The following is a 12,156-nucleotide window of genomic DNA, read 5'->3' as shown; positions in this document are numbered from 1 at the left end:
AGGGAGGAAAGAAAGTGCAGTAAACCAAAATAAGAACAGGAAAACAGGGGGAAGAAAGAAACAGAGAAAGAAAGTAAGAAAGAAAGTAAGAAAGAAAGGAAAAGATTACATATAGGGAAAGAGCTCTTTTTTTCGTCAATGTGGAATAAAAAAAAATATGTATTAAAGAAAACCTAAAATGTATAAAAATATACCACCAGAACCTTTTTTATTTGTTTTTGTCATCAATAATATGCATTTACAGTACTATGTAAAGTCCTGAGGGAGAAAGACAGGCAAAAACAGTTTGTACAGTATTAATCATTTTGAAAGTCAATATTTGGTATGACTTTTAGTCTTCAACGTAGCCTAAAATCTAGCTTTCTTATCATTTCTTAAAGTAGTCTTCAGGGATAGGCGCACTGTACAAGGTGAAACACTGTATAATACACTGCCAGTAACACTAATATACATTTTTATATTTAGATAATCAAATTATAATTTTTAATGTGTTGACTACTATATTACTAATCAAACTAAGAGGAATACTGTACTTTTTCATGGAGTTGGAAAGAGTGGTGACATTTTTTTATGGTTTGAAAAGTCTTTGTAATGTTTACAAACAAGAGATGTACAAGACAAATCATCAGCACGCTTGTACATCAGAAAATCATACTTGATAATGCACGCGAACCAGCAACACTGAATTACCACCTCATTTACACAGGAAAAAAACCAAAAACCTTTTTATTGATTATAACGAGCAATGTGAAAAATAAATGGTGGCTCTCTACAATCTTAGTGTTTCTACAGTGTTGAAGGTTATTTCAGAATATTGTGTTGTTTTAAAAGCAGCTTTACACTGATCATCATTGGGTTAATTAAATATTTTAACTAGACCTAGATAAGTTAAGTATTTTAATATTAACATTCTCTATGCTTTCAATAAATAGAAAGTTAAGGTCATCAACTCCATCCCGGAAAAAGAAATGTTTGATAATGTTTGGTTTTTGTAAATGTATTTTTTCAAAATTAGTCCAAAAGGTATAAACACAGGGAATCTTACCTGATCCTTCCTCTGTCACCATTCCCAGTCCCTCTGCTTTATTTTGCCTCTCAAATGCATTTAGATCCAGAACACTAAAACAAAGACAAATATAGTGTGAATCACTACATCCATCACATTTCTGCTCTATTCGTGTTCTTGCCTTGCCCTTGTTTGATGAGTGTTTTCCTTTTCCGTGAATTTATCCCATATGTGCAAGTCTCTGACCAGCAGTTTTATTCCTGGTTTATGTTGAATATTGGTCTCTCATGTGGTTTTCAATGTTTTTTATTTCATTGTTGTCTTGAATGCCCCATTATCCATCTCCTTTATGTGTGTATGGTCTGTACATTTGCTCAGTCAGGCTGACATACACTCTTCCAAAATTGACATCTGGTTTATTTGAGTTGTTTGGTGGCTTTTTTTTCTCTCTGCTACAACTGTGCCTTTTACTACCTTCCTAGGAATACTGTCAGCAAATAGAACCAAGTAAAACTTTTGTAGCCAAAATGACAACAACCTCAACATATAAATAAGCATTGAGCTCTTGATATCTTCTTTATTGTGATGGTCTTTTACTATTACAAAGCTTCTTTGTTAGCTAAAATGCTTAAGATGCAATTAATTATTGAAATATTTTACATATTGCTGTCTGAATTTTAAACTATTCAGTGCAAAATTGTACTAAATTCATTGCTGGATCAATGGTGATGATATTTTCAGAGAAACAACAATAATTTAAACCCTGCTAAAAGAGTTTGTACAGTTTGCCATTTCCTTGAAAAACTTACAAAGTGCTGAGCACACAAAGTTGCCCGCTAGATTAGATTAGATTCATAACATTGCACAAAGTACAACCAAATTTGCAGAAGGTGCTGGCAAATATAACAGAAATAATGATATGAAATATAACACACAACAGTACAAGAGAACACAATAACTAGAATTTAATACAATATGAATTACTGCACTACGGTAGAGTGAAGCATGTACTTGTAATGCAAAGGTAACTACTGTTTTGCTGGTCAGTCAATCAAGATAAGTGTTTGGCAGAGTTCAGTTCTAGTATGGTTCTGGAACAGAAACAGTTCATAAATCTGTTTGTTCATGATTACAGGGACCTGAATGGTCTGCCGAAGTGCAGTAACTTCAACAGGTAATGTGCAAAATGGAATCATGTTTTCTTCTCTGCTAAGGCAGTGAGAGCTGAAAGTTCCCCCAAAGAGGCGAGTTTAGAGTACAGCTAGTTTCTGGGAAGACTTTAAGATCCTCTGAAGGGATTTTCTGTCTGCTACTTAGCTGTCAGCACATCTTACAGAGATGCAGAATGGCAATGAAGGGGGAGTTTCTCAAGAAGTGTAATCTCTGCAGTGCCTTGATAAGTGCTTTCTCTGGACCAGTAGTGATTCTCTAAAGCTTGTATACCAAGAAACTTGAAGACAGGAACTTTTGCCACACAGTCTCCATCAATGTGTATTTGGTTATGATATTTGTTGTGCCTCCAGTAATCTATCATGAGTTCTTTGGTTTTGGTAGAGCTAAGGGTTGTTCTCTGTATCCCATCCTGGGCTTCATCTACAAAGGCTGTCACATGTTCTTCTGAGATGTGCCAACCACAGTCTTCTCATCATCAAACTTAGTTGTAATGTGGAAAATTGATTGGGATGCAGAGGGTAGAGAGGATGTAAAAGGAGGTTCAACACACAGCTTAATAATGCTGGTGTTCAATGTGACAGTGAAAGAGAAGCAGGGGCCTAATCTAACCATCTGGACGCGATTAGTCAGAAGGTCACTGACCCAGTGGTAGACAGGTGTGAAAGTTGTAAGCCAGTAGGTTTGGTGACCAGATCGACAGTAGTGAAAGCTGAATCTAAGTTTACAAAGAGTATCCTTACATATCTTCACTACTGCTCAAGATGGCATAACACAGTATAGAAGGCAGTGGAGATGTCTTGGTGCATGGAAAACTACTTTTATCACATCTCTCTTTTTTTCACATAACACAACAAAGAGTTAGACCCTCTACATTATGACAACAATACTTACTTCAGCCCTGAAATAGGAAATCTTATTTATACTTGCATGACGGCATGAGACCAGCCAGACTCTGAAAGAAGCCCACGTCCTTCTTGTCCTTCAAATAATCTAACATTTTCTGTTAAAGATGACACAGTGAAAGCACAATAAGATACTGGAGTTTATTCAGATTTGACAAAAAACAGTCTACATCTGTCATTAAAATAAAAATACTGGTGGTGGTACCCCTCAGCCTCCTAGTAGATACACCTACAGTATGTATTTCAAAATCCTACATCCCCTTCTTCTCAAGTTATCGGATTCGCAAGGTTTTCCAAAACTTGATCTCTGACTTCTAACTTTGAGGTCAACTTGTCCGAGATTTTTACTACTCCTATGTTATCAGTGTCAAAGTCCTGGATGACTTACTTCTCAAATTAATACATTCACAAGACTTTCAGAAAACTTGACCTCTTACCTTGACCTTCAGGTCAAGGTCAATGAGGTTCAGACTCGTATGAGATTTTTAGTAGATCTGTGTGGAAGGGTGGGGTCTGTGGCTCAGTTGCAGGGGAGGGGTGGTGCAGTTGGTTTAGAGGGCAGTGTGATGGGAGGCTGGCCAACAGAGTTGGAGATCATCAGGGAGGCCCAGATGGCAGCACTTAGCCTTCTGGTTGTAGCAAAAACTTACTTTCCTGATGTTCATTGAGTGATCCTAGACCTGCTTCACCACCCTAAGACCACTCCTGTTGGTTCTGGATGGAGCTGAGGGATTGGCCATTTGCCTATGCCAGGTGGCTCCATAAGGCGGTGGCCAGGTGCCTGCAGACTGGCACAATGAAGGGGAAAGGCTGCTGAATATGCTAACATTGGAGAAGTTCACGAGGTGGCTCACAGTGGGAAAAGTGGAACGGGGTCCATTTTCATGTGATACTGGCTGAGGATCACCTGGCGCCGCAGGAGCTGGTGTGGCAACCGCAGCTGGCAGCAAGTTGGCTTGTCCAGGCCCGGAGGAGGAGGCCTCGTGAGGTCCCACTGTAGCCAGCAGCTGTAGTGCACTGGCTGCCAACATTTAATGACACCAACATTTAATGACACCAACATTTAATGACACCAACATGTAATGACGCTTCTTCCTGTGTGGGTTCTCTTGCTTCCCTCAACGAGAGCAGCACATTTGTTGGGGTAGGAGTGCTGGAGTTGCGGCTGGGACATGTCCACTGGGAGTGCCCGCTGATGGAGATGGGGCGAGTGTTCCATGTCACTGGCCCTCCAGCGACTTCCTCTGGTCCAGGAGTATACAGTACTCTGGTAAGGTGCCAAGTGAGTACAGACTCAAGTTATCGGATTCGCAAGGTTTGGTGGACTCGGGCTCCACGCAGGCACGCCCAGTTGATGGTGCAGAAAAGCCACTGAGAAATGATCTTACAGGCAGCTCATTATAACCCAATTACTGGTCACATGCAATAGAAAAAGGGAACAAATCATGGCCTGTTTTTTTTTTTTTTTTTGGCATTTGAGGGGATGTGCGCCTGTGGTGTGCATCCAGCCCAGGATACCAGCTATCGAACCAGCCGGCCATTCCAAGAGAGCTGTTGTACTCATTACCACTAATGGAGGGTCCATTTAAGCAAATTGGCATGGATCTCATCTGGCCATTTCACCATAGTGCATGAGGATATCACTTTGTATTACTTTTGGTGGATTATGCAACAGATATTCTGAAGTAGTGGCATCCTGAAAGAGATACTGATTGACCAGGGCTTCATGTCTTGTACACTAAAAGAACTGTTTAATTACTGTCCATCAAATATGTTTGGCCAAGAATCCATCACCCTCAGAATGACGGGTTGGTAGAGCGGTTGAACTATTTATTATTTTATTCTAATTTTTGCTTCATAACTTTTGCACTGTCCACTTCCTGCTGTGACAAAACAAATTTCCCATGTGTGGGACTAATAAAGGTTATCTTATCTTATCTTATCTTAACTAGACTGGAAAGTCTATAATTTTAAGTGTATTCATTAGGATGAGCGAAATAGAAATTGCAGGCTAGACTCTCATCTTTTGCAGTCTGGGAGGATCCCTGGGCCTTCACAGAATTTTCTCTTTTTCAGTTACTGTTCAGCAGGAAGTCGTGGGGTGTTGGACCTAATTAAGGAAAAGTGGAAGGATGTGGAAGGAAGTGGAGGTCCAAACCTGGCAAAGAATGAAATGTTCTGGACCTGACAGCAGAGCTACACCTGTTGGGGAGGTTAAGACAAGAAAATCTGATCCAGGCCCAGGAACATCAGCAGCAGAAGGGGCGATTGTGGCTCAAGAGTTGGGAGTTTGCCTTGTAATCGGAAGGTTGCCAGTTCGAGCCCGGCTTGGACAGTCTCGGTCGTTGTGTCCTTGGGCAAGACACTTCACCCGTTGGTCAGAGGGCCCGGTGGCACCACTGACAGAACCTTGCCTCTGTCAGTGCACCCCAGGGCGGCTGTGGCTACAATGTAGCTTGCCATCACCAGTGTGTGAATGGGTGGATGACTGAATGTGTAAAGTGCTTTGGGGTCCTTAGGGACTAGTAAAGCACTATACAAATACAGGCCATTTACCAGGCCATTCACCTGTACAATTGGGGAGCTTGGCTGAGATAATTTTCACTGGGAGTTAAAGTACTTGTATTGCTCCCTTTATCCATCTCAAATTACCTGCCAAGCGCAAGAACTATTGGTCACAGAGTGAGTGTGAGATGTTGACTATGAAAAGGTGCAGTCGGACAGGTTGCAGGCTCTCCCTGCATGGTCACACCACTCTCACAGAGTACCATTTTGAGATGTGCATTGGGGTCTCAGTGCATTCACACCCTTATAGATTGCCTAAGCAGAAAAGACAAATTATTCAGAAAGAATTGGCTGTTATCCTGGAGATAGAAGAGTCACAAAACATCTGGTGTAGCCCCATAGTTTTTGTGGTGTAGAAGCTGGGTCTATATTGTTCTGCGTGGACTACCACAAGGTGAAGGAGGTGTCACAGTTTGACACTTACCCCATGCCTCAGGTACAAGCTTATGGATTGGTTAGGTACTGCTCGTTTTATCATTATGCTGGATTTAATCAAGAGCTACTGGCAGACTTGTCTCTGGACAAAAAAAATGGCCTTCTCCAGTCCATACAGATTGTACCAAATGGTCACACTTCCATTTGGCTTGTTCAGAGCCCCAGCCACTTTCCAGCACTTCACAGACAGGATGCTGTCCACATGCTGCATACGCCACTGCCTAGCTGGATGATCATCCATAGATCCATGGACCATCCATGGTGACATCGAATCATATGCAGCAGGTGGCCTGCAGCCCTGGAGTCCCTGGGGCAGGCAGGGCACACGGCCAACATGAAGAAGTGTGCGGTTGGACAGAGGGAGGTACAGTATCTGGGGTACCACCTGGGAGGCAGGCAGTTGCATTCTCAAATGGAGAAAACTACAACCACTGCAAGCTGCCCGCATCTCGGGGCCAAAAAGGAGGTGAAGCGGTTGCTGGGCTGACTGGTTACTATCGTTGGTTCATCTCAACATTTGCGGAGGTCACCAGTCCCTTGACTGATCTCCCCTAAAAGGGTGAACCAGATCTTGTCCAGTGGACGGAGCAGTGCCAGACAGTGTAAGGTAATGAAGGCTCTGACGCGCCGGACTTTTTCTTCCCTTGTGTTCTGCAGACTGACACGTTGAGCAGAGGGCTGGGGGATGTTTCATCCCAGCAAGTAAGAGGGATCGACCATCGCGCTGTCTACATCAGTTGGAAACTCTCAGAACAAGAAACCAGGTAGAGCATGGCAGTGCCTGGCGATCCAGTGGGTGGTGGACTCTCTTCGTTATTACCTCCTGGGATGCAGAATTACCCTCTGTTCAGATCGTGCCCCGCTGCAGTGGCTCCACCACATGAAAGATGTCAATGCTAGATCACCCAGTCATATCTGGCTTGCCAGCCTTATAAGTTCAAGGTGATCCACAGGCCAGGGCCCACATAGTCGGGGCTGATTTTCGCTTCAGGGGAATTTGTAGGGCTATGTGGTGGGCCGTGGACTGTGCCTCAGCTGCGGGGGAGGGGTGGTGCAGTGGGTTCAGGGGGCAGTGCCAGGACCTAGAGGAGGGACAGGAACTGAGAGCAGATGGCTGCATATGAGGAGGCACCTTCAGTGAGAAATCTGGTGATAACAACCCGGAAAGGCTAAATTGTAAATAAAGAACAGTGCATCTTAAAACACTTGTGTCTTGCTGGGCAACATAACACAAAGGTGTGTTGCAGTACACCATAGTATCAATTTCAGCCCTTACGTCGCTGCATTCTCAAGATTTTCATAAAATTTGACCTCTGAACCCCGACTTGAAGCCAAGGTTACTGAGATTTGAACTCATCTGATATCTTAATAGATACACCCATGGTGTCAATTTCAAATTCTATGTTGCATCATTCTCAAGTTCACAAACGTAGGTGTCCACGTTGCCTGTCCACCCAGGGTGATGACAAAACCTTTTACAACTGAGAGGTAAAATCTATGAGAAAAATTTAAAATTTCAGTGGAATAGATGCATTATATTTCACACGTACCAGTAACCTTGAATATGCTTTGTATAAATAACATTTGAAAATAGATAATATAGCTATAATCCAGCAGTCAATATAAATAACAGTGAAGTAGCGAAGCATTACCTGCTGTACGGTTGAGTTCCCACCATTGAGAATAGCTATGCCCAGTTTCAGAGTAGATGCCACCATGGGACCCATCTCACCTGGAGGAGAGGAACACCCACGTGAAATGACTATCACTAGCATTTGTTAGCTTTTTAAATTTGTTTATACCAAGGCACAATTGAATTCTAACACAAACAAAACTTTTATTATTTTACTAATATGTTTTGCACAGGATATTTTAAACCAGAATGTCAGAGAGGTATCAACACATCCTGATTATTATCGGTTACAGTTCACATATTGTTATAATGTGAGAAGTACAGAAAAAAAATCAACTGAAAAATCGAGAAGGCTCCCAAACAGTCATATCCAGAACAAATTACTTTAACACATCAATGAGTAAGCAGGCATAGGGATTGGACAGCCTGGTTCTATCACAAGGGCCATAATATATTTGCCACCGCTGAGTTACAGTAAAGAGTAGGGGCGATAGGCAAGACTTACCTTTACTAGCACTGATGGTTTGGAGCACCATCTCAGCAGCGCCACGGTCGTGCAGCCGAGCCTGCTGATACAACAGCTTCTGCTTCTCCATCTCTTTTTCCTTTGTTAGAAAGGTGACACATATCATTGCAGACCATCTAAAAATGAAACTGCTAAAACTTGAGGAGACTAGTGGAAGATTCAAGACCGATTGATCACCTACTTCAAAACTCTTCACTTCTCCATCGTCATCCTCTTCATCATGGCAACTCTGAAGGAAGGGAGAAAGGTGAAAAAAAGCATACAAACTACAGACTGATTACTTCGGATAGATATAGCCACATCAGCGACGGGAAGTTCCAAAGCACTGAGGCATCAAACTGAGTATTTTCGGTGTCACCATCTTTGTTTTTTTAAACCAGATGTTACGAATGATGGGGAGGCCGGTATCTGCTGCTTTGTGCAAAGATGAACAAGATGAAACTTGCCAGAGTTCTACAAAATGACCTGCAGAAGGCCCATCCATCCATCTCCCCAAGCAGAGAAGCCCAGACCTCCCTCTCCCCAGCCACCTCCTCCAGCTTGTCGGGGAAACACCAAGGCGTTCCCAGGCCAGCCGAGAGATATAATCTCTCCAGCGTGTCCTGGGTCTGCCCCGGGCCATCTCCCGGTGGGACATGCCCGGAAAACCTCACCCAGGAGGCGCCCAGGGGACATCCTTGTCAGATGCCCGAACCACCTCAACTGGCTCCTTTCGATGTGGAGGAGCAGCGGCTCTACTCTGGGCCCCTCCCGAATGGCTGAACTTCTCAGCCTATCTCTAAGGAGAGGCCAGCCACCCTTCAGAGGAAGCTCATTTCCGCCGCTTGTATTCACAATCTCGTTCTTTCGGTCACTACCCACAGCTCGTGACTATAGGTGAGGGTAGATCGAACGGTAAATTAAGGGGCCACTGACATGAATGTCTCTGATCAACAATCAACAAACGACTTTATGATGGTGGCCTGGGACAGAGCTTCCTCTTGTCAACCCTCTGCTGACTGCCCAGCACCGTCTGGCATTTGCCGTAGAATACCAGAATGGTCCACCACTGGTGCCCTGTGCTTTTCACAGATGATAGCAGGTTCACCCTGAGCACATGTGACAGATGTGAAAGGGTCTAGAGAAGCTGTGGAGAACATTATGCCGCCTGTAACATCGTTCAGTATGACTGGTCTGGGGAGGCATATCCATGGACAGACGCACAAACCTCTAACAGACTAGGTAATGGCACCCTGACTCCCATTAAGTAATGGGATGAAATCCTTGGACTCACATCAGACCCTATGGTGATGCATTGGATCCTGGGTTCCTCCTGGTGCCTGACAATGCCTGGCCTCATGTGGCTCGAGTATGCATGTAGTTCCTTCGGAATGACAATGCCTGATACCACTAACTGCCCCCATGCTCGGCTGACATAGATCCAATAAACACCTCAACTTTTCCAGAAGTTCGGTGATACCCTGGTCCGGATCTGGCAGGAGATCCCCCAGGACACCATCCGTCTTCTCATTAGGAGCATGTCTGTCAGATCTTTCTGTCTGTCAGATCCATGCACACTTTGCCTGGCAAAGTGTGCAGTGAGATTGAGTCTCACATGCTTTAATTTTTATTCGATGTGTAGGTGTTCACCACAAACAGTTTTTATTTTTTATTTTGGGGAACTTGGTTGATCCTAAAGCTAACACACCATTCTTTGTGTTTATATATATGTCATGATCCAGGTCAGTGTTCAGTGGTTTTCTGTCCTGGCCTTGCGCTCTGCATCTGCCTTTTGGGTGGAGCCCTGGTTCAACACCTACACTTCTCCACGCGTTTTCCATCTGTGGCATTCAGCAAGACAGTATTTAAAACCAGTGTTGCCATCAGTTCTTCACCAGTTCGTTTCTTTGTTCATGCCAAGTACTTGATCTCTTTTGTGCCTTTAGCAATCTCGTCAAGTCACCACCTTACTCCTTCCTCTGGACGCTGGTCTCCACAGTCAAATCCCAGCTTCATTCTGCAACTTGCTTCTCTCGACTTAAATTACTCACTGCTCTCACCTGCCTGTCCTCCTGCCTGCTGCTTCCTCTGCATTACTAGAATACAAGGCTGGAACCCAACTCACTCACTCAACACTCAGAGGGCTACCCGCCTCCAGAGCCACCTGCAAGACTCCTCGTCAGAGATTTCCCTGCCACGTATTCATGTCTCACCATAGTTTATTCTGTGATTTCAATAAAACTTGTGAAATCTTATTTCCGCTCTGTATTGTGTCTGCACTTATGTTCACTCCCACGTACTGCTCTCCCGGCCTTGACAGCATGAAGTGTCTGAAGAAATATACCCAGCAGACCCAATTCGGAGTGCAATCACTAAGCAGTGATATATTAACAGTGTCCTAAACCAACAACAACTCTACCATCCAGAAGACTAGTTACTAGTGCAGCTGCTAGTGCTACTGTTAACAGTGCAGCTGCTAACATTTGGTAATTTGCCACAGTTTGGTGCATCTGTTTTTAATTTCTTTTCCCTCTCTTAGCTTTTCAGGCCACACTAAACTATTCTACACTGAAGGTAGGGGAGGTGCCAGTTGCAATAAGTGATTTGATTAGGCAGTACAGCGCCCTGCAAGTAATCCATCAGCCCAAAAGCATCATCCCTGGTCGATGACATAAACAGCACGCAGAACAATAACAGGTTTTTTACCGTCTATGCTAAGCCAGCTATGTGAGTTTCAATTCAAAAGTGTTTAGTGTTGGTACTCAGCAACAGATACCTTAGCCATGATGTCTGCGTAGCCATGTAGAGATGATCCTCATCCAGTTTACTGCAAAAACAAACACATTCACCAAAGTTAGCACAATTATAGCTGTATTAAGGAAAATAATTTTGGTGCACCACTGACTGAAATGACATCTTCTCATTTAACAGTTTTTCATTATTTGATGAATATTTACATGTTTTATATTTCAGATTCTTTAAAATAGCCGCCCTTTGCTTTGATTACTGCTTTGCACACTCTTGGCATTCTCTCTCCATGAGCTTCATGAGGTGGTCACCTGAAATGGTTTTCCAAAAGTCTTGAAGGATTCCCAGAGATGTGAGCACTTGTTGGTCCTTTTGCCTTCACTCTGTGCTCCATCTCATCCCAAACCATCTCCATTGGGTTTAGGTCAGGTGACTGTGGAGGCCAGGCCTCCATCACTCTCCTTCTTGGTCAAACAGCCCTCGCACAGCCTGGAGGTGTGTTTGGGCTCATTGTACTGTTGGAAAATAAATGACGGTCCAACTAAACACAAACTGGATGAGATGGCATGTCGCTGCAGGATGCTGTGGCAGCCATGCTGGTTCAGTGTGCCTTCAATTTTGAAAAAAATCCCAGCAATGGTGTCACCACCAAAGCACTCCCACACCATCACACCTCCTCCTCCATGCTTCACAGTGGAACCGTGCATGTGGAGACCATCCGTTCACCTTTTCTGCGTCACACAAAGACACGGTGGGTGGAATCAAAGATCTCAGATTTGGACTCATCAGACCACAGCACAGATTTCCACTGGTCTAATGTCCACTCCTTGTGTTCTTGGCCCAAACAAATCTCTTCTGCTTGTTGCTTTCCTTAGTCGTGGTTTCTTAGCAGCTATTTGACCATAAAGGCCTGATTCACACACTCTGAACAGTTGATGTAGAATGTGTCTGCTACTGGAGCTCTGTGTGGCATCTATCTGGGCTCTAATCTGAGCTGCTGTTAACTTGCGATTTCTGACCTCGGGACTCGGATGAATGTATCCTCAGCAGCAGAGGTGACTCTTGGTCTTCCTTTCCTGGGGCGGTCCAGTTTGTCATAGCGTTTTTCCTGACTGCACTTGGGGACACATTCAGAGTTTTAGCAATTCCCAGACTGACTGATGGGCTGTCATTTCTCTTTACTTACCTC

General features: G+C 43.8%; 1 protein-coding gene across 1 annotated transcript; it reads right to left on the bottom strand.

The window, feature by feature from the left end:
• Positions 1–539: 539 nt before the first annotated feature.
• LOC112845675 (ryanodine receptor 2-like) lies at positions 540–8,268 on the bottom strand. Its single transcript, XM_025905090.1, has 4 exons — positions 8,220–8,268; positions 7,734–7,813; positions 3,103–3,179; positions 540–1,119 (listed from the first exon to the last, which is right to left on the bottom strand). Exons 1-4 carry the CDS (start codon positions 8,248–8,250, stop codon positions 870–872), a joined length of 438 nt encoding a protein of 145 aa, XP_025760875.1. The 5' UTR covers positions 8,251–8,268; the 3' UTR covers positions 540–869.
• Positions 8,269–12,156: the final 3,888 nt, after the last annotated feature.

Source organism: Oreochromis niloticus, unplaced genomic scaffold, assembly GCF_001858045.2.
Source record: "Oreochromis niloticus isolate F11D_XX unplaced genomic scaffold, O_niloticus_UMD_NMBU tig00008539_pilon, whole genome shotgun sequence".
Taxonomy (NCBI): Eukaryota; Metazoa; Chordata; class Actinopteri; order Cichliformes; family Cichlidae; genus Oreochromis; species Oreochromis niloticus.
This window is presented reverse-complemented; position numbering and strand designations above follow the sequence as displayed.

Coding starts and splice junctions, on each gene's coding strand:
- LOC112845675 (XM_025905090.1), bottom strand. CDS start 8,250: ATGGTGCTCCAAACCATCAGTGCTAGTAAAG. Junction 3,180..7,733: donor GGAACTCAACCGTACAGCAG/GTAATGCTTCGC, acceptor CATCTTTAACAG/AAAATGTTAGATTATTTGAA. Junction 1,120..3,102: donor GGTCTCATGCCGTCATGCAA/GTATAAATAAGA, acceptor TCTTTGTTTTAG/TGTTCTGGATCTAAATGCAT.